Genomic DNA, 21,614 nt, shown 5'->3' with positions numbered 1-21,614 from the left:
GTAGAAGCCTGTATAATTTCCGCAAGGACTTAAAAAAGCCCATCTCCCAACCCTCATCTTCACAAGATTCTACAGAGGAACCATTGAGAGCATCCTGAGCAGCTGCAGCACTGCCTGGTTTGGAAATTGCACCATATCGAATTGCAAGACCCTATAGCGAATAGTGAGGACAGCTAGGAAGATAATTGGGGTCTCTCGTCCCACCATTATGGACATTTACACCACATGCTGCATCTGCAAAGCCATCAGCATTGTGGATGACCCCACACACAAAGTCATCACCCTCCTGCCATCTGGTAAAAGGTACCGAAGCAGTTGGGCCCTCACAGTCAAACAGTGTAACAGCTTCTTCCCTCATCAGACTCCTCGATACTCCAAGACTGGATTCACGCACACACACACACACACACACACACACAGACCACCACCCCACTCCCCCTGCAATTTTTTTTGCACATTTCTGTATTGACTACCTGTACTTTTGCTGCTAACTTATAAAAAAAATATATATATATCATTTAATTTCTTTTCACTATTACATTCTTTACCTGGCTGCTATCGCAATAACTGCTATGTTCATATATGGTATAAGCTAATCTGCTATATACTATGTCATAGAATGTGCTGGTTAAATTGATAGCATTTTTTATTATATTGTTATTCTTTCTGCACTACCTGCTATATCTGACACTTTCACATTAGAACTGAGTACTGGTCAGCTGTCAGCCAGGGTTTCTAATTGGCTTGTGTGGTGATATTGCAAGTGATCGCAGCATCATTCACATACTTGCTTTTGCCAGCCATTGCCAGATGATGCAAATTCCCCTAAGTCTATGTAGCCACTACATAAAGCTGCATCCTTGAACATAAGATTAGCAACAAATCTAGCAAAATTTTTCAGGAGAGGTCAGTGGCTATCCTGCATTCAATAAGGCTCTCCAACTCACATAACAGCTACTGGTTATCCAATTTGACACAGCAAGTTCGCTCAACTCATCACGTGTATAATGCATGACTGAGTTGTGCTTGCATGAGCTGATTTTCCCAACAACCATTTATCACCATTGTTTGTCCAGTCATTTCAGTTTGTAGATCTTATTTAAAACTCTTCTTGCTGGTAATAAAACTGAGTTATTCCCTTTTTAACCATTGTATATTTCACTATTGCTCAAAACTGTATTCATTCTTGATCAAATGTATAGTATTTTGCAAATAGACAGAAGGTTAGTTTATTGTGCCATGACCAGAGATGACTTCTTTCTACAAGAAAAAATTACAATCTTTTTTGTTTTCAGAAAATCTTACTTCTTCAAATACTTTAATTTGTAATTTCATATGCAAATTATCATAATAAATAAATTAATATGATAATTAGTTTATGACTTCATCTAGTGACTTCCAGCAACTTTTTTAGTGTGCTTTAGCTAAAAATGACATCTATGAAATCAATATCATGGACTCCTTAATACACATAATGGATATCAACCTTGATTTTTTTTATTTCGTGCCATAATTTCTGAAATACTGTACATTTGTTTTCATTCTCTTACCATTAATGTTTATCTGTTGCATGTAAAAAGTAAATGTGATAAAGGTAAATGTGGATTTAGTCTCACCGGGTGGACAATATCTTTGTTCTGATCACGGCTCTCCCTGAATGCCAGCTGTACCAGCAGGCCCATGGCAGCGGGCAACTCTCCCTCAATTATGAGTTTGGGTCCAGCACGGCTGATGTGTGAGGTGTGGAACAGCTGTCTGGGCGTCTGGCCATAGGTCTTTATCATGGTCTCTAAGGCTCGCCGCTGTACAGGATCCTCTACTGCTGAAACGTCCATGCCAAAATATGTCTGCAGGGACAAAATGAATAAAAAATTGTTTAAAAGATGAGTATGATTTCTGTACTGTGAGGAAACGTGGAATGTTACAACACCCAAGCCTCATCTCTCTCTCAAAAAGCAATCTGTCTGAACATTTTCAATATGTTTGAATTAACAATAACAATTATAATAATAATAGTAAAAGCTACAAGCAGCAGCATTTTTGGGGGGCCAAGCACCCAGAGATGCGCTACAACGTGAACATTTTTTGACAAAATCCAAGATGGTCAACAAGAAGTACACTTGAATTTCAAATGTTGGTGTGTGTTCACTTCAGCATACCCCAGGAAATTACAGGAAAAAAGAATTATGAATTTAGTACAAACTCTTCAAATGGTATAAGGAATAAAAAACTAAATTCCTTTGACAAAGTTTCTCAAAATGAAGTGAGACAAATTCGGTGAAGACTACACAAAATTTGGAGTAGGAGTAGCGAAAAAAAAAAAAGGTGTTGACAAAATGTGGCAGAAAATCTAATTTGATGTCATAAAACTGAGGTCATATTTAAACTCCTCTCTACCCAGGCAATCCAGGGATGCCTGGCTTTTAAATGTTGGACAAATAATTTAAAAGTTATGACCATGAACGTACTTCCAAGTTAGGCCCAAATTTGACCCAATGGTGGCACTAGAGCATCGTCAGTACTTGGACTAAATTTTAATCAGGATATTCCTTGGACCCTCCCCAATCAGTGTGCCAAATTTCACAACTATTTACAGGCGGTTCTATGGTATGCCATAGACAACCTAGTCAGAAGAAGCAGCAAATTAGAAATAAGAAACTTAGAATAGCTATATGGTGCCTATGCACCTTTGGTGCTAAACCCCCTAATAAAAAATATAGTTGCAAGCGGTGATCTGTGGGGTGATCCAAAGCGGTGATCCAAACACTACTCACAAATAATGCGCCCCAGTGGTCAGTTCATGCCAAGATACATACAACAATAAAGAAAACAAGATTTCTGACAATAATTCAACGTGCAAAATTCCTGCTGAAATCTGACTGGATGAGGGAAGCCATGTTTTTGAAGTAATTCAGTGACTACAAACTCAGATTGGCAGGTAGATGCAGCACAGGTGGACTAGTTTATTTTTATTTAAAGGTTTGTGCAAATAAAGTTTAAGGTAAACCTTATTTTCCAAGATATATGCTTGTTTTTGTCTGCACAAAAATTAATAGTGCTAATTTGACTGCGACTGCATCAGACAGTAGTGGGTCCATATCTGAACATACCAGGCAAATTTTAACACAATAGCTCAATATTAACCCTGTCAAATGTCAGTTGAAATGGATTGGCTGATGGTGGCCATATTTTTTAAGTAATTAGGTCAACATCAAAAATCCACTTACAGGTTAGCACAGCTTGACAAATGTTACACAACTTACCATATTTCAGCTCACTCGGACTGAGCAACAGTTGTCTGACTTTAGCTTTATGACCACACCCCACACTTTAAATCTGACCTCACAATTTTCTCCTGTATATAGCTTTCAAGTTTTCGTGCAAATCCATGCAATAAATCATTACAGCTGTTTAAGTAAATTAGGCTCCACTTCATTTGAATTATGACTGACATGTGGTGACCATATTTTTACAAATGTCAACATGTTTTTAAAAATTACTGTGCTTCACACTGTCTCAAGTAGTTTGACATGAAGGCTGTGAAGGTCCTAAATCCTCAAAAATCCTAGAACTAGTTCACAAAAGCATATTTTGCATATTAGAAAACAATTAAGTGGGTGGAGCTTTTTGTTTGAGAGAACCCAATGAATCAGGGGGAAAATAATTTATTTATATGAGATATAAACCAAAACATAAAACCATGTGCTATAGAGCCACCATTAGGCTGACCAGGTCAATCTCACTAGCCTTAGGAGTGAAAGTTGTGGTAGAAAGAAAGAAAAAAGAAAAATAGAAGGAAAGAAAGAAAGAGAAATCCTAACAATTACAATAGGATTCGAGGATCTTTGGTGCTGGAACCCCTAAACATCCTGACAATTACAATAGGGTTCCAGGATCTTTGTTGGTGGAACCCCTAAAAATCCTAACAATTACAATAGAGTTTCAGCTGTCAAATGTCTCCTGAAAGCTGATTGGCTGATGGCAGCCATGTTTTTAAGAAATTAGCTCATCAAAAGGTCTAAAAATTACATATTAGCATAGAGATGCAGCACCCCAACTTTCAGCTCGATCAGACGATTTCTAAGAAACAGCTGACTGACAGCAAACAGTCCGACCTTACCCCCTATGTATAACCCCCCCCACTGATTTTTGTATATGACCTCAGAACCTTGTCCTAAATATGCCTTTCAAGATTCTTGCGAATCCATTCATTCAATCATTAGTTACAGCTGTTAAATAAATTAGGCTCTGCCTCCTTAAATTAATTGCTCTGTGTTGGCCACGTTAACAAATTTCAATATTACAGTTGAGTTTCACACACTTCTGAGTAGTTTGACACCAATTTTGTGAAGACTAGCCAGAAATCCTAGGACAAGTTTGAAAATTAAGCTTCACATATTATGCAAATTAGCCAAAAATCCATCATGGTAGAAATTAGTGGGCGGGGTCTGGCTGATTTCAGCTGAAGCCAAGGAATAAAATTGTTGTTTTGTTTTTTTTTTCTTTTTAAATCAAACTTTCAGTTCAAGACGCAGGCCAAAATGAAAATGTGTGCATTATAGTGCCACCATGAGGTCAATACATGCCACTTCTTATCTGAGTAGCAGGATGAATTCTGCACATTCTGACAAAAATTTGGCACTTCCATGCCAGTCACACGTTTTACTTCAAGATCAGAAAAAAAAAAGAATAATAATCACACGTTTGTCTCACACCTCCAGGTTGGGGGCTCGATTCCCGCCTCCCGAGATTCCCGGAGTTTTCCTATTCTATTTCAGTGCTTTGGGGGTTTCCTTCAGGTACTCCAGTTTCCTCCCCAGTCCAAAGACATTTACATTTATTCATTTAGCAGATTCTTTTATCCAAAGTGACTAACAAATGAGAATTGTAAGAATTACATTGTTCATAGTATGTGTAATTCCATGTTCATAGTGGACATAGAATTACATTTTCCATAGTGTGTGAATGGGGGGTGGGTGGGTGTGTGTGTGTGTGTGTGTGTACTCTGGGATAGGCTCCCATGAAGCATAAGTGGTACAGGATCAATGGATAATAAAAACAATCAAAATTCTAACCTCTAATAGAGTTGCAAGCACTTTGCAACTTAATAAAAAGGAATCAAAACCAAAATACTAACAATTCCAATAGGGTGGCCCTATAATCATCATCATCATCATCATCATCATCATCATCATAATAATAACTACAATGCTGTGAAAAATTTTCCCATCCTAATTTCTTGTATTTGTGTATCTCTCATAATAAATTGTTTCAAACGAAACACAACATAAAACAAATTGCAACCTGAGTACATACAATACAGTTTTTTTTATTGAAGCAAAAAAAGTTATCCAACACCTATAACTCAGGTGAAAAACAAATTGCCCATTAAACTTAAAATCTGATGATTGTGCCTCCTTTAGCAGCAATAACCGCAACAAAAATGCTTTCACTTACTTCTAGGACTAGGATTTACTCTGATTCTCTGGATCATTGTCTTGCTGCATAATCCAGTTGTGCTTGAGTTTCAATTTACGGACTGAAAATTGGACATTCTCCATTAGGATTTTCTGGTAGAGAGAAGAATTCATGTTTCCCTCAATTATTGCAACTTGCACAGGCCCTGAAGCAGCAAAGCATCCCCACACCATTACACCTCCACCACAATGCTTGATCGTAGGTATGATGTTCTGGCATGTGATATGTGTTTTGGCAAAATTCAGATACGCCTTAATGTTCTTCTGGGTTAGCAGTGGTTTTCACCTCACCACTCTTTGATGGATGCCATCTTTGCCCAGTGCCTTTCTAATAGTGGATTCAAGAACAGGCCAGTAGGTCATTTGACATTGTCCTTGGCTCTTTTGTGACTTCCTGGATGAGCAGCTTCTGTGCTCTTGGAGGAATTTTTGAAGGGTGGCCACTTCTGGGAAGGTTCACTACTGTGCCGAGTTTTTTTTCCATTTGGAAAAAATGGCTCTACCTGTGCTTCTTTGGAGTCACAGAGCTTTTGAAATAGCTTTGTAACTCTTCCCAGATGGATGTATTTCAATCAACTTCTTCCTCATTTCTGGAAATTTTTTTTTCAATTTTCGCATAGTGTGTTACTGGGTAAGACATTTTAACCCACTTCATGCTGTTGAAAAAGTTCTATTTAAGCATTGATTTGATTGAACAGGGCTGGCAGTAATCAGGCCTGGTTGCGTCTATTCCAGCTGAACTCAATTATGAATGCAGTTTCATAGACTTGGGGAATTAGTACCTATGGGGGCAAATACATTTTCACACAATAATGTGAAATAAATAACATTATCATCCAAAAACTGCATTTTGTGTTTACTCAGGTTGGCTGCGCTGTATCTTAGATTTTGTTTTAATTTCTGAAACAATTTAGTATGAGATATACAGTTGCAATCAAAATTATTTAACCCCATTGTAAATCAGGTTTACAGTCAAAATGTACAGACTTTCAGCCGTTTGCAGTGAATGAATCAAACAAAAGCAATTGAAATAGTTCAACAACGAATGCTTCAAGTGGTTTCCCCAAATTCAACTGAAAATGCAACTTATAATGATTTGTCCAGTTTCAAAATTATTCAACCCTTTCATGGCAAGCATCTTTAGTACTTAGTAGAGCACCCTTTTGCTATTGTGGCATCGTTCCTGAGGAATCTTCGCCCATTCCTCATGAGCAATGGCCTCCAGTTCAGTAATATTCTTGGGTTTGTGTGCTGCAACCGCCTTCTTCAAACCCCACCAGAGATTTTCTATGGGGTTCAAGTCAGGTGACTGTAATGGCACTGTAGAATGTTCCAGGACAGCAATCAAGCTTTGGTGGAATTTGAGGTACGCCTGGGATCATTGTCCTGTTGGAAGGTCCAATGTGATTAAATTTCTTTTTGGGGTTAACATGCACATGATGTTATTAGAATACCCATAATTCTCCTCACTGAGCTGAGTATTTTGATACGTCGTGTACGTTGAGGTAATTTCATGATTCCACTCGTTTTCGGGGTTAATGTGCATGTTACATAACTAGAATACATAATGCATTTCTCCTTATTGAGCTGAGTGTTTTGATATGTCACAAACAAGTGATGTTGGGGGTTAACGTGCATGGGATGTCACTAAAATACCCATAATACCCTCTTTGAGGTATGATCCATGGCTGTGAGTAGTGCAGAACTAGTTAGGTGCCAAAGATTTCCTATGGAGATAGTAAATCAGTGTTTCTCTTTGGCTGTGTGCTCCTCTAGACTCATTTTACATTAGTATGTTTTGCAAAATCTGATGAGAAATTCCACGCAACATGCATGTGGGATCAATTACGAAATGGGATTTTCTGATTATCTGGACCAAGCTGAACACTTGGTTCATGTTTGTGTCACTTATGGTGTGGGTGTTTGGGTGTCAAATATTACCTATTATTGTCTATGGGGTTGGAATAATGTCATTTTCTGGCAAAAATTCTGAAATGCACCTGTCAATAGGTGGGATACATTAGGCAGCAAGTGAACAGTCACTTCTTGAAGTTGATGTGCTGGAAACAGGAAAAATGGGCAAGCATAAAGATTTGGGCCACTTTGACAAGGGCCAAATTGTGATGGTTAGAAGACCGGGAGAGAGTGTCACCAAAACAGCAAGTCTTGGGGGGTGTTCCCAGTGTGTAGTGGTTAGGCCCTAGCAAAATTGGTCCAAGGAAGGACAGTTGGCAAACTGGTGACAGGGTCATGGCTGCCCAAGGCTCATTGATGTGTGTGGAGTGCGTCTGGTCTGATACTAAAGAAGAGCTACGATAGCGCATACTGCTTAGAAAGTTAATTCTGGTTATGACAGAAAGGTGTCAGAACACACATTGCATCAGAGCTTGCTGCAGACCAGTGTGCCCATGCTGTCCCCTGTCCACTGCCAAAAGTGCCTACATTCAGCACGTGAGCATCAGAACTGGACCACGGAGCAGTGGAAGAAGGTGGCCTGGTCTGATGAATCAAAAATGATTGAGGTTATGTCCATACAGCATACAATAAATCGGTAATGGCACCAGGATTAAGGGAAGAAGGCAAGCCGGCAGAGGCAGTATGATTCTCTAGACAAAGTTCTGCTGGGAAACCTTGGGTCCTGGCCTTCATGAGGATGTTACTTTGACACATAACACCTACGTAAACATTGTTGCAGATCAAATACTCCCCTATATGGCAACAGTATACCACATTGGCAATGGCCTCTTTCAGCAGGATAATGCACCCTGTCAAACTGCAAAAATTGTTCAGAAATGGTTTGAGAAACATGACAGCATTCAAGATGTTGACTTGGCCTCCAAATTCCCCAGATCTCAAGCCAGTTGAGCATCTGAGACATGTGCTGGACAAACAAGTCCAATACATGGAGGTCTCTGCTCACAGCTTACAGGACTTAAAAGTACCAGCTACTAATGTCTTGGTGCCAGATACCACAGCACACCTTCAGAGGTCTTGTGGAGTCCATGCCTCAATGGGTCAGAGGTGTTTTGGTGACACAAGGGGGACCTACATAATATTAGGCAGGTGGTTTTAAAGTTACTGCTGACTAGTGCATGGTATGTATAGTATGTTTAACAATGCATCTCGACATATGAAAACAATAAGTTATCTCAAAAAATATATTTTTTTAATCTTGAGATCACTAGATAATAAAAGAAGTAAGACATGACTTCCATAAGAAGAAGAAAAATCTTAACAATTCCAACAGCAAGTGGAAGTCTGCAGGGCCCATGGACTCCTCGCAAATAGTGCCCACAATGGCCTGTTCTTTCCAAGATGCATAGAAAAATAAAGAGCCAATAGATGAAGTGAATAGTGTGAATTGTCTGCAGAAATCTGACTGGTTGAAGGTGGCCATAATTGTGATGTAATTCAGTGATGATTATTCCAGTTCAAGAGTAGCAAACAATGCAGCACACCTAATTTCAGCTCAAACAGACTTTTGGTTCCTGAGCAAGTGATTTGAACCAAGCTCCGCCCCTTTTCTGCAATAACTTTGCAGACATTTTCAGAACCTTCAAGTGAATGACAAACTTGAACTTGTCATTCAAGTTGGGTTCAAATTCATATCATGAATTACAGCTGTTTAAGTTAACCAGCTCTGCCTCCTTTTTGATTGATGCATGGTGGACATATTGTTTACAACAGTCAACATGTTTAGATTATTAGTGGCCAATAATCATCAGTGACCAATTTAAGTAAGATTGCATCGATTACTAATGGGTCCCTACCTGAACCTCCCATTCAAGTTTCATGACGATAGCTCAGTGGTACCTGGTCAAATACTTGCCGAAATCTGATTGGCCGAAATTTAATTAGATTTTTAATTAGATCAGCATTAAAAATCCACAGATTAGTACATATATGCAGAATACCAAATTTCAGCTTAATGGGATGTACAGTTCTTGAGAAATAGTCATTATAATCTCTCCTTTATGCCACCCCTATGAATGACCACACCTCAATCTTTGCAAATGACATCATAATCTTGTCCGTTATATGGTTTTCAGGTTTATCCGAATCCATTAAAGCAATCATGAGTTACAGTTATATCAGGCTCCGCCTCATTAGAATTGATTGACCGCCATATTGTTTAGAAATGTCAAAATCGTGTTGATAACTAACAGAGATGATAACTTGAGTCTGCGACTTGGACTCGAGCTGCACTTAAGTTGCAAACAAAAATTATTTGCGACTTGACTTGGACTTGTGTGTGATGTTTGTATGTTTTGTAATGGACTCAAGAAGCAAGCACAGACACGTGTATATTTTTCTTCATTTCCCCAGATAACAAGCACATTTGGGATGTGTCGGTATTGTGAAAAGGCAACTGCCCAGAGCTCTGCCGACTGCTCACACCACTTCTGGCTGAAAGACGGTTTTTGCTATGTGGGCCAATCTCGGTTGAAAGCAGGTGTAGTTGTGGCAGGTTCATACTTAGTGTAGCTTTGTATATCTATTTTTGGCCCGAGTTCGTTAAGTCACAGTCGGGCCACAGCTAGAATTAAGGAGCTCAGCCGCCTGGGAAAAAGTTTTGGTGGTTAAATCAGTTACTATCCTCGAGGCCGCAGACATACTTTGTCTTCAAGCGGAATCATTTCAGCTGAAGAAGGTAGGTAATTTAATTGAGCAATTTCAGTCTACAATATTGTTTGATATTTAAAATGTGAGAAAGAAAATGCTTTTTATATCTTTATAAAGCTATGTGTAATGGCAACAACAACATAACATCAGATGGTGTACTAGCAGCTAGCTAGCCGTTAGCTAATTTAGCCAACATTAATTATGTATATAAGAGGCAGGAGTACGTAACAAAGTACCCAAATTTGTGTATTCATTCATGCAGTAGAGCTTGATGGTTTTTTTATTTTTATTTTATGTCCTAGCTACCTCAGGATCGCTAATGCGCTAATCCTCAGGCAGAAATGATGAAACGCGGGGTGCAGGGGGTTAGGGAGCGACTTTTTCAGTTTGTCTTCAGGATAACAGCAGTTGGGAGACGCAGAGCGCTTGGCATCGTCGTGAAAAATGCTGATTCTCACAGCTCAACACTTTTTTATATATATATTTTTTAAATTGCTCCACAACTAAGACACAAACTCCTAGTTTATTCCTTCCCTTTCCTCTTTTACTACTTTTTATTTTACTTCTTTAATATATTCTGTCAGTAAACCCACACAGCTTGCAGCATGCTGTGGTCCCCTTATTAGATAATATTGTCCACTTGGCATGATAACAGACCCTTTGTCCCGCTCAACACTATTTCTTATGGCGTTTGTGCAATTATTAGCCTTAGTCTAGCAACATACAATTTTTCTTGTCTCATTGAGTGATCCTGAAGGGACTGAATGATGTTTAAATGCAACTGTATTTTCAGACAGCTATAAAGAGGGCAGGAGGAAAGCCAAAGAGGCAGAGACCCGGTCAGACCTCTAGTCAGACATGGAAGTGTCTGAGCAAAGACCACCAAGGTGTAAAACATATGGATATTTGTACAGCCCATCACTATTACTATTCCTTGATGCTTTGAGGCTGTATTTCCACTTTGAGGACCAATAAATTATCTATCTATCTATCTATCTATCTATCTATCTATGTATCTCTCTATCTATTTAAAGTTGTATTTTTGACTAAATTAGAGATGGTGTTGATTAAATTAGGTGTTGACTAAATTAGAGATGGTGCTGGACCAACAAACCACTGAGACTGCTTCAACTACAGGAGGTCCAGGTGCAGCCTTTGGATATTGAGGAAGGTTTCCTGCCCCTGCAAGACCTTCCTCAACTGTGTAGTCTGGAGCAAAGGATACAACAGAGCCTAGATTACAAGCAAAAACTGCTGAGAATTTTTTTCTTTTTTGTTAACAATTGCTTGCACAATTACACAGCTATTGAAAACGTTTGTTTTTTCTCAAAATGACACTCATACTCAAAGCACAACATTCAACACCACTTTGATATGAGGGAAGAGTTATGACCTAATCTTTGGTAGAGGAAGAAAACATGGAAAACACACAGGGTACGGTAACTGCAGGAGTCAATGGAAAGACTTCACTGGCTACTCTCCAACTCGGAGACTGGTAAGTATATCTGTTTACATACAGAAATTGCTGTCTCTCTCAGATGATATGTAAGGGGTAATCTACAGCTAGGTGTGCATTAAACGATTTTAATGCATGATGAGGAGGCAAAGAACCACTCGTTCAAATCGTTGAACTAATCAAACTTTGATTAGAAGTTTAAAATAACTGTTAATTTCCATTAGTTAGGTCGTTAGATCTGGAATTTTGCCCGATATAAATCAGACACAGAGTTACAGTAGTGTGATAAGATTTAGAAATTATAACGGTGATCAAACTGACTGGAACTACCTGTGCAATAAACAGTTATAATGCACACATTCTAGCCAATCAGAACCCAGTATTCACAATGACCATGGTATAAGCGTAATTAATGCTTAAGATTCATAATGACCTTATGATATGTATTGCTTTATTCCAAAGCTGCAGTTCAAAGAAACCTCTTCACAGCTAATGCTGCTGAGATGGAGGTCGAGGGAAGAGGCGGCTCCAGCTGGTATCAGATCAAGAGTGTGGGCGCAAGAGAAGACTTTTGCAAAAGGAAGGTATTTAGAGTGTTCTAACTGTGTTTTTTTTTTTTGCGCCATTTGTTAATTTGTTAAAATGTTCATATTATAGTCTGTTTTTATTTGTTTATAAAAGTTCTTGCTGTTTTTAAGTGGTTGAATTTGTGTGTGTGCGTTGGTAGCTGGGTAGGTATACAGTTGCGGTCGGAAGTTTACACATCCCTGTGCAGAATCTACAAAATCTTAATACTCTTAAGAAAATAAGATTGATCATAAAAATCCCATGTTTTTTATTTAGTCTTGTCCTGAATAAACTATTTCACAAAACAAATGCTGAATGTCATGCTCCTTCAGAAAGTCAGCAAAAGCAGTAGATGTTAGTTGTGGACATCTCAGGTAAGGGGAGTCGAGAGAGGCAGTCTGCTGTGTTGTATCTCCCAAGGTGGAATAGCATAACAGACAGGCTGACGACCTAGCAATTCGCATGCCAGCTCTCCCAGTGCCTTTGGATGTAAGAAGCATTGTAAGGGCTTGGTGGTCAGTGCACAGAAGAAATGCCTCCCCCAGAGATACGTAGTCCATTTTTCAATAATCCACACACACAAGTCAGTGCTTCCCCTTCCACAGTGGAGTGCATTCTTTCGGCTAGCGAAAGAATTTGGGAGGTGAATGCCACTGTGCGCTCAGTATCATCAGTGTGTAGCTGAGAAAGGACTCCTCCCACACAATAATCGGAAGTATCAGTACTCGCATAAGTTGGCAATCGGGGATCAAACAGAGCTAGAATGTGGCTCTTTGATAAGAGTGTCTTCAAGGTGGCAAAACTTTGTTCTGCCTTATCAGTCCAGAGAAAGTTCATATCAGTGGAGGTTCTTAAAACTTCACGCAGAGGTTCAACCACTGTTGCGTAATCAGGTAGAAATTTACTATACCAAGATGTAAGGCACAGGAATGAGCGCAGTGAAGCCATGTCATGGGGAGCAGGTGCGTGCTCCCCATGTGTCACCACAACTGGGGAGACCCAGGGAGATGCATCAACCCATTCAATTATGTCTTGCTCCAACAGGTTTTTCAGTCTATCTGAAACTGCTTGCCTAACTGACAATGGCAGTCTTAATTTTTGCTGAACAGGAACTAAACCCTCTTTCCCTTTTTGTATGAATCCACTTGCGCATCCAACAGTATGCACTGGCAGTATTTCAGAGTTGTCGGTCATAATCACAGTGTCGCCTTCAATACAGCAGTGAAGTGATTTCAGCAGAACCATTCCCAGAACGTGTAGAACATGCCCACTGTTGTACTACCATCATGGAAGACGTCTGTAGAGAAACAGCCCAGCACTGGAATTGTCTGGAAGATAGCACTGGAAGAGTCTAATTTTACTTTTGCAGGATTGAGGTTGCAAAATGTTCACGGTAAATGCTGTCTGGCAGAATGGATACTGATGAGCCCGTGTCCACAATTAACTCCACTGGCTGATAATGTCCCTTATTTGTTTTAATTTGCACTGAACAGAGCGTTTTGTCTGTCACAGTGTTAGGATCATTCATGTATAATACAGTGAGCTCTGGTATAACAATCTCACGCACCGATTTCTGTGATGAGCAGCAAACTTTGGCCAAGTGCCCTATTTCTCCACATGAATTGCATACTGCTTTGATCGCTGGAAATGAAGGTTTGTTAGCCAGATGGTTGTTGGATCTGCAACGGTAACAAGAACACCGTTGGAAACTGTCCGTTCTGACGAAGAGGCAGGTATTGTCTTTCTGTTCCGTAGTGGTTGTTTTACATTCCGGTGACTCTGTATGGCCCGTACCTGAGAAGTATCTGAAAGAATCTCTGAGTTTTTTAATGCAGTCTCCATTTGCACTGCTATCGTGACAGCTTTATTCAGAGTGAGGTCAGGTTCAAGCAAAAGTCTGTTCCGTATGCGCAAATTAGCTGCTTGCATGACAAGCTGATTACGTAGCATTTTTCTCCCATGTCTCCAAAATCAAATGCAGCGGACAGCTCCCATTAATAGTTTCCTCGGTCCGTGGTGTCCTTTGCCTAAATTTGTGTCTCTCTGCGACAACATTAACTGCAGGAACGAAATATCTTTTCAGTGCAGCGACAGCTGTAGTATAAGTATTGCCCGTGTCTGGTAAGCTATAAAACAGTCTTTGTACTTCTGTGCCCATAGCATGTAGCAGAACAGCTTGCTTTCTTTCAAACATTTGTTTGACTGAAAAAGTATGTGAAGGCTCACCAGGTTATGGCAGGAATGGAGCCGGTAAAGGAACTGTAATCAATATACTCATTGCCAAATATGATGTTTGTACATTTTGTAATCAAATCAAGAAGCAAGCAGAGTGTATATTTTTCTTCCTTTACTCTACGTCTATTCAATTCAATTCAATTTTATTTGTATAGCGCTTTTTACAATAGACATTGTCTCAAAGCAGCTTTACAGAAATATCAACATGGTATACAGATATTAAAGGTGCGAATTTATCCCAACTGAGCAAGCCACTGAGTGGCGACGGTGGCAAGGAAAAACTCCCTAAGATGTTTTAAGAGGAAGAAACCTTGAGAGGAACCAGACTCAGAAGGGAACCCATCCTCTTCTGGGGAACAACAGATATTGTCTCTCCTTCTTTCCTACTCTCCACTGCCATCTAGTGGCTACACTATATAATACCTCTGCAGACACAACATCGTGAACAACTGACCAGATATTTGACTTGAAGTCAGAGACTTAGGAAAACACAAGTCATTTTGGGTTGGCATTCCTGATTACATGCTCTCTTTACTACCCCATATGACAGTATCAAACACCACATTTTTCTTTTCATTCCTCATTCATTAATTCCCTATCAATATATCCTGCATTCCACAACTTGAGATGATGTCCTGCATTTTGATTGGGAAGAAAAAGACTAAGTGTGGAAGCGGGGGCATGCTCAAGCAGGTGAGTGGTAAGGATTGCACACCTGTCGGGAATTATAGTAAAGAATGTTACGTGTTGCAGTGAGCCGAGGCAAGAATAAAAATGGGAGAGACGGGTGCCTCGAAAGACAGAGAGAGCCAATCAGCACAGAGCCATGTGTGCACGAGACCGCATGTCTATAAAATAAAACTGCTGAAAAGCAAAAGTGAAAGATAAGGAATACAGTGCCTTCTGAGTTGTTTCACGCCTGCGACCAGCTTCCTCATTCCCTACCCAAATTTGGGATATTGTTACACTAAGGTTTTAGTTATTTTCTCATGTTTCTACGATAATATTTCAGTAACTTATAAACTGAAATAGATGGAAAACATCAGTTGCATCGCTGATGAAGCAATTGTCCCCAGGGGGCAGTGGCCAGATCTGACATTCATCCAGTGGCTGTGAAGAAAGTATTGAAGCTTGTCATCAAAGGGCCTTCAGCTTTTACTCAAACTGGGCACACATGAGGTCAAGCCATAGAAATCCTTTTTGCCCCACTTAATTTTTTATGCAGTAATGTTTCTCTTTGGTGCATTGTTTGATACAAAAGACATAAACATAAATAAATATAAATGGGCAGAGTGTACGTTCTTATTCATTTAGATAGACATCAAAATGGTAGGCCTTTCGGTGTCAGAAATATGTCCCATATTTGGTACGTTTGCATCTGGTCACCCTACTCCAAAGGGCACTTTGAAGGGAGAGTCATGCTTTAAGATTGTTTCAAACTTTATTTTGAATAAAAATGACTTAAAAATTGAGTTCCAACTGACCATTATTTTTGAGTGCCACACCTCTCTCACAGTGGATGGTAAAGTGAAAGAACTATTGCTAAAAATAGAACAAAGACTTGATTTAGACTTGGACCTCAAAGACTTGAGACTTGACCTGGACTCCACCTCAAAGATTTGAAAGCTGACTTGGACCTCAGGGACTTGTGAACATCAATTGATGGCAAATATGTTCAAGGTTTCAACATTTTCTACACAATTTATAATCTTCACATCATGCTGACCAAATTGAGTTTGAATCTGATGAACCCTTAAAGAGGAGTAGTGAAACATTTGATTTATAATACTTATATCCTGTTACCAGTTGGTTGTGCTAATACAATGGAATTAATATTAGCAGATAGGTGTGATTAAACATCATTCGCTATATATGTGAACTTTTGGGATATTGAAATTACCTCCTCTTTTAATTGCATCATAGGTTAATTGTTCACATTGCCATGGCAACACTGTTCAAAATCATGTCATCTTTTTTCCAGTTTAACATCATAATTGTCTTTATATCATGATAACCAAATCTGATATTAATCTGATTAACCCTCTACAAAGAGTACTAAAAAGTGTGATTAATAAGCCATACTTCCTCTTAATATGTGGTTGCATTATGAAAATGAATTACTAATCTCATATGTATGTAACTATGCTACCTCATTTTAACCTACATGGTAAGAATCTGGTGAATCATCTAGGAGGAGTATTGAAAAATTTGGTTTAGAAGCCTCACTTCCTGTGGCGCTATGACAATGAATAATTCATGTATGAGTCTATTTCCCATCAATTAACATACAGTGCCTCTACTAATATTGGCACCCATGGTAAATATGAGCAAAGAAGGCTGTGAAAAATTGTCTTTATTGTTTAACCTTTTGGACAAACAATTCACAAAAATACCCTGCTCTCATGGATGCGCTCATGGATTATCCAAAAAAATATATGTTAAATATAAGTGTGCAACAATTATTGGCACCCCTATGAATTAATATGAGAAACATATTTGACGTATATTCCCATTGATATTTTACTTTTTTTTTTTTTTAGGACACCTGGATGACTAGGAACAGGAACTTGCTCAATCATGACTTCCTGTGTCACAGGGGTATAAATATGAGGTAACACATAGGCCAAATACCCTTCATTCATAACAATGGGAAAGACCAAGGAATATAGCTGTGATGTGTGGCAAAAGGTTGTTGAGCTTCACAAAATGGGAAGTGGCTATAAGAATAGCCTTGAAAATGCCCATTTCCACCATCAGGGCAATCATTCCAGTCAACTGGAAATGTTATGAATCAACCTGGAAGAGGACATGTGTCTATATTGTCTCAACGCACTGTAAAGAGGATGGCTCAAGTGGACAAAAAATCTCCAAGGATCATAGCTGGAGAATTGCAGAAGTTTGTTGTGTCTTGGGGTCAGAAAGAAAGTCTCCAAAACTATAATCCAAAGTCACCTACATCACCACAAGTTGTTTGGAAGGGTTTCAAGAAAAAGCCTCTACTCTCAACCAAAAACAAACTCAAGGGTCTTCAGTTTACCAGACAGTACTGGAACTTCAGCTGGGATTGGGTTGTATGGTCGGAAGAAACCAAAACAGAGCTTTTTGGCAGTAAACACCAGAGGCTCCATGAGAGCAGAGTATTTTAGTGATATTTTTTAACAAAAGGTTAAACAAAGACAAATTTTCATAGCCTTCTTTGGTCATATTTACGAAGGGTGCCAATATTAGTGGAGGGCACTGTACATGTGAACTTTTAACCACATCAGATAATGCCAAAAATAATAATAATCTTGACAAAAACAGTAGGGTTCTTTGGGACTGAAACAATGACAGCTACAGGCCTTCTCACCCGACATCAGTACTTCACCTCATTAATGTTCCTGTGGCTGAATGGGCAAATCCCCATAGTCATGCTCTAAAATCTAGTGTAAAGCCTACCTAGATGAGTGGAACTAATTATAACAGCAAAGGGGAGACTACATTTGGAATGGGATTTTCAAAAAGCAAATATGGGTGTGATTGTCAGGTGTCCACAAACATTTGGCCATATAGTGCAGATGTACATAAGACTTCTCAGTCAAACAAAAACTAACCGCGGGGTGAAACACATTGATGGCCTGGATAGCAGCCTTGCCCTTCTGCTTCAGTCCAAACACCAGGTCGATCCACTGGCAGAGCATCTGAGACACCTGTTCAGACTCGAGAGCCTGTCTGTGGATCAGCACGAAGAGCCGTGGGTCATTCCTCGCCCATGGAGGCAGATTCACATGGTTCACTCTCTCACTATTCTGCCGAACCCCAAAGTCAAAACCTGGCATGGGGAAACACGTGTGCTTAACATGTTATAGTGATAATTAGAGATCGACTGATAATCGATTTCACCAATATTTTGACATTTTAAAATTTCCATTTTAAAATGGCAGCTTTTTGTGAAGTAAAAGAATGAAACCAGGATAAATCATGTCAGACCTCTTGCCACCTTTAATGTGAAATTGCAAAGTACACAAATAAAGTAAAAAACAACCAGAAATATTTTAGGGGAAAAAGGACAAATATAAAACTAACAATAACATAATACCTAACCTAAGCCACAGGAAGACCTAGGAAGACCAGTCTCATGACAAATGGGCAAAAGTAATCAAAAGCAATTTGCATTTCTTGAAATTGCACTATAATTTTTGACAACAAGGTTACTTAACGTAATCTTTTTGGGTAAGAGTCCATCAGTGAGGCAAATGTTGACTTGCCAATATTTTCCTACTCTTTCTTGCAAAAAATTCTAAATCTGTCAAATTGTAAAATCTACTGTAAACAGGCCACTTCAGGTCAGATATTTAGTTTGATTCAGGTTTGGGCTCTGGCTAGGTCATTTAAATACATTGATCTTTTGGTTAAGCCATTCCTTTGTTGATTTGTGAAATTCCTTCTCGTAATCATATTACTGGTAGACAGCTGAAGGTTTTGCACTAAAATAGACTGGTACTTATAGTTATTCAGCTGTATGATAATTACTTTGGAAGTGACACAGAATGCGATTTGTTCATTCAGAACACAGCCACATCCCTAATTATAAAAGTACGTGTTTTATATTTTATATATCTTTTTCAATAAAATTTTATATGTTGTAATTTCACATTGATGGTGGAAAAATTGTGACATTATTTATCTTCATTTTTTACATCACAAAAACTGCCATTTTAACAGGGGTGTCTCAACTTCTTGTATCGACTGTAGGATTTTTCCTGCTATGTGAGTGTAACAGTCTTAAAAATGGCATTACCTGGTGAACCAGGTAAAAAGGTGATGCAGAGGATAACGCATTAGAAAATTTTGACAATAAAAACAGAAACAATAGGAAGTGAAAACTGTAGAGAACGTGAAAAGTAAAAAAGGATACCTTCTCTGTTGACCAGGAATTCTGGCAGATAAAAAAACTCTGGAATCAGCTCCTTAACATCAGTCATGGACTCATAAGAGGATAGTCTCCATGTGGTCTTCATGGAGTGGAAGGTTCGGTCAGGAATATCAAAGCTCTGGTCTGTGAGTATCAGAGAAAAAACATTTTTCATCATCCTCTGTGATAAATGGTAAATGGTCTGCACGTACATAGCACCCTTTTTAACCTTAGCAGTTCTACAAAGCACTTTACACTGTTTCTCATTCACCCATTCACACACACCACTGGCAGCTCTACTCATGCAAGGCGCTAGCCTGGCATCAGGAGCAGCTTGGGGTTCAGTGTCTTGCCCAAGGACACTTCAGCATGTGTGGGCCGAGAATCAAACCACTAACCCTGCGATTAGTGGACAACCCACTCTACCACCTGAACCACAGCCGCCCCATAATCCATAGAGGAAAGAACAAGAAGAAAAGAAAAATGGAATGAGAATATGGTTGAAGCAGCTTTTTAAGTCTTTATGCTTGAGACTTTCAGACAGCCTTTCAAGATCAAAGCAGTATTTTATGCAGTAGCCTCTTTGAAGGCACTGGTAGCTCAGGAAATGCAGGTGTTTCTCAACATTCAGGACTCAGTAATGCAGAATCCTAATTAAAAATAATGCCTGCTAAAAAGAGCATGGGGTTTTGAATATGCTGCCCCTGCACAGCATACTCAGGTGTAAGTGTATGCTATAGTGTAAGATTACCTTGATAGGCCAGGAACATTTTGGTGAAGGGAGGCATCCGGACTAGGAAGTGCAGAACGGTACCACTGTTGGAGTAATGGGAACCATAGTGGTACGGTTGTACAGGGGGCATGGGGTCATCCTCACGTGCACCCTTCTTATATTCCTCCTCCAAATACTATGAAAGCAGGTCATATAATTATTCAGTTAAGATAAGCCAGTAACTGATTCATGATATTTGAATTTCAAATGAAATCCAGAAAGCACTAAAGCAGTACCCTGTAGTTGTCTACATATCGGTCCTCTTTCTCTTTTGACTGCACTGCAATAGGTTTGCTCAGGTTTCTGTCAAAATAAAAGAGTATAAAATATAAAGAATTAAAAAATTGAAACATAATAAACTTATGTTGATTCATTCCAATCAAGCAGGAGCCACACCTGGTTCCACTAGTTTAATCAGTTGAGTTTGGCTTTCAATAGACTCAGTTGTGGATTCTGCTTGGTTAGAATGAAAAGCCACACCCACACCAGCCCGTTCCAGATAATACTAGACATCCATGGACTAAACATTGTTAAAATGTACAAGGGTAAAGCCCATGACAATGTAGTCATTGCTTTTTGGCCATACTCAATCTATGTCTAAATATAAAGGCTCCTGCTGATTATTAGGACACAAAGAGCACCTTTTCCCCCCATTCTGATGTTTGATATAAACATTAACTGAAATTCTTGTCCTGTAACTGCATGATTTTATGCATTGCGCTGTTGCCAAATGATTGGCTGATTTGATAACTGCATAAGTGAGAAGGTGTACATGTGTTCCAATTAAAGTGGATGGAGAGTGTATATAAAGTAACAAACGAATGTAAAGTAGCATGTAAATATCTGTATTTTAATCAATACATCATTACAAACAATGTGGTCGCTAAAGATGCTCATGTTCATTCAGAAATAGGAAAGTTGCACAATACTGGAGCTTTCTACAACATTGTGACTGGCTCACGGTGTGTTCTTGAAAAAAACAAAAACAATTTTGCTTTGTTTTTCTTTATAAAACCAAAAACCTACCTTTTAACCACTAATGACGAAGTGTTCACTCAATATTGAGTGGAATGCTAAACAGCAACAAAATGTAATTTGAGTTGTCTTTTTCTGAATATTCAACAACAAATTGGATTTTACAAGTGGTCAATATAAATTTAATGGTTTTGTTATTTTAAAAAAAAGAACAACTTAAATCATTGTAATGTTTTACCTGTAAATAGATGAGTCTTGCAGGTCCAGCATCTCACTGGTGTAGTCACTCAGGATGAAGGGGAAGACTGGATACTGCATTAAGTCGTTAAAAGAGCGCCCTGCATGCTTATTAAGATGGGTAAGATACTCAAAATTGGTGATCTGGCTGGAGCCCCACAGGTGTGTGAGGGCATTTATATTATCGTATTCTAGCAGGTTGGGCAGTTCAGAAGTAAGGATGTTATGGTAGACGTTATCACGAACCTGAGACAAGAGAAAAGGTTTTTTTTGAAACAACAAATTTGATTTATAGAGCACTTCTTGAACGTTTTAAAAAGTATACTGGAGAATACATACTATAAAATTAAAGAGAAATAAAAATAAGTAATAATAATA

The 21,614-nt window shown here is 38.9% G+C and overlaps 1 protein-coding gene across 8 annotated transcripts in view; it reads right to left on the bottom strand.

Moving 5' to 3' along the window:
* lyst (lysosomal trafficking regulator) overlaps positions 1-21,614 on the bottom strand; it is a 227,188-nt gene that overhangs the window by 52,825 nt on the left and 152,749 nt on the right. For all 8 annotated transcript variants that reach the window (XM_053679574.1, XM_053679575.1, XM_053679573.1 and 5 more), the window contains 6 exons: positions 21,238-21,482; positions 20,261-20,327; positions 20,004-20,160; positions 19,256-19,396; positions 17,952-18,169; positions 1,617-1,847 (listed from right to left, as the gene is read on the bottom strand). In XM_053679574.1, the coding sequence (XP_053535549.1) occupies positions 1,617-1,847; positions 17,952-18,169; positions 19,256-19,396; positions 20,004-20,160; positions 20,261-20,327; positions 21,238-21,482 (1,059 nt within the window). The remainder of the gene's footprint in view (positions 1-1,616; positions 1,848-17,951; positions 18,170-19,255; positions 19,397-20,003; positions 20,161-20,260; positions 20,328-21,237; positions 21,483-21,614) is intronic.

This window comes from Ictalurus punctatus, chromosome 3 (assembly GCF_001660625.3).
Source record: "Ictalurus punctatus breed USDA103 chromosome 3, Coco_2.0, whole genome shotgun sequence".
In the NCBI taxonomy this organism is placed as follows: domain Eukaryota; kingdom Metazoa; phylum Chordata; class Actinopteri; order Siluriformes; family Ictaluridae; genus Ictalurus; species Ictalurus punctatus.
Note: the sequence above shows the minus strand (reverse complement) of the source record. Positions and strands in the feature narration are given on the sequence as shown.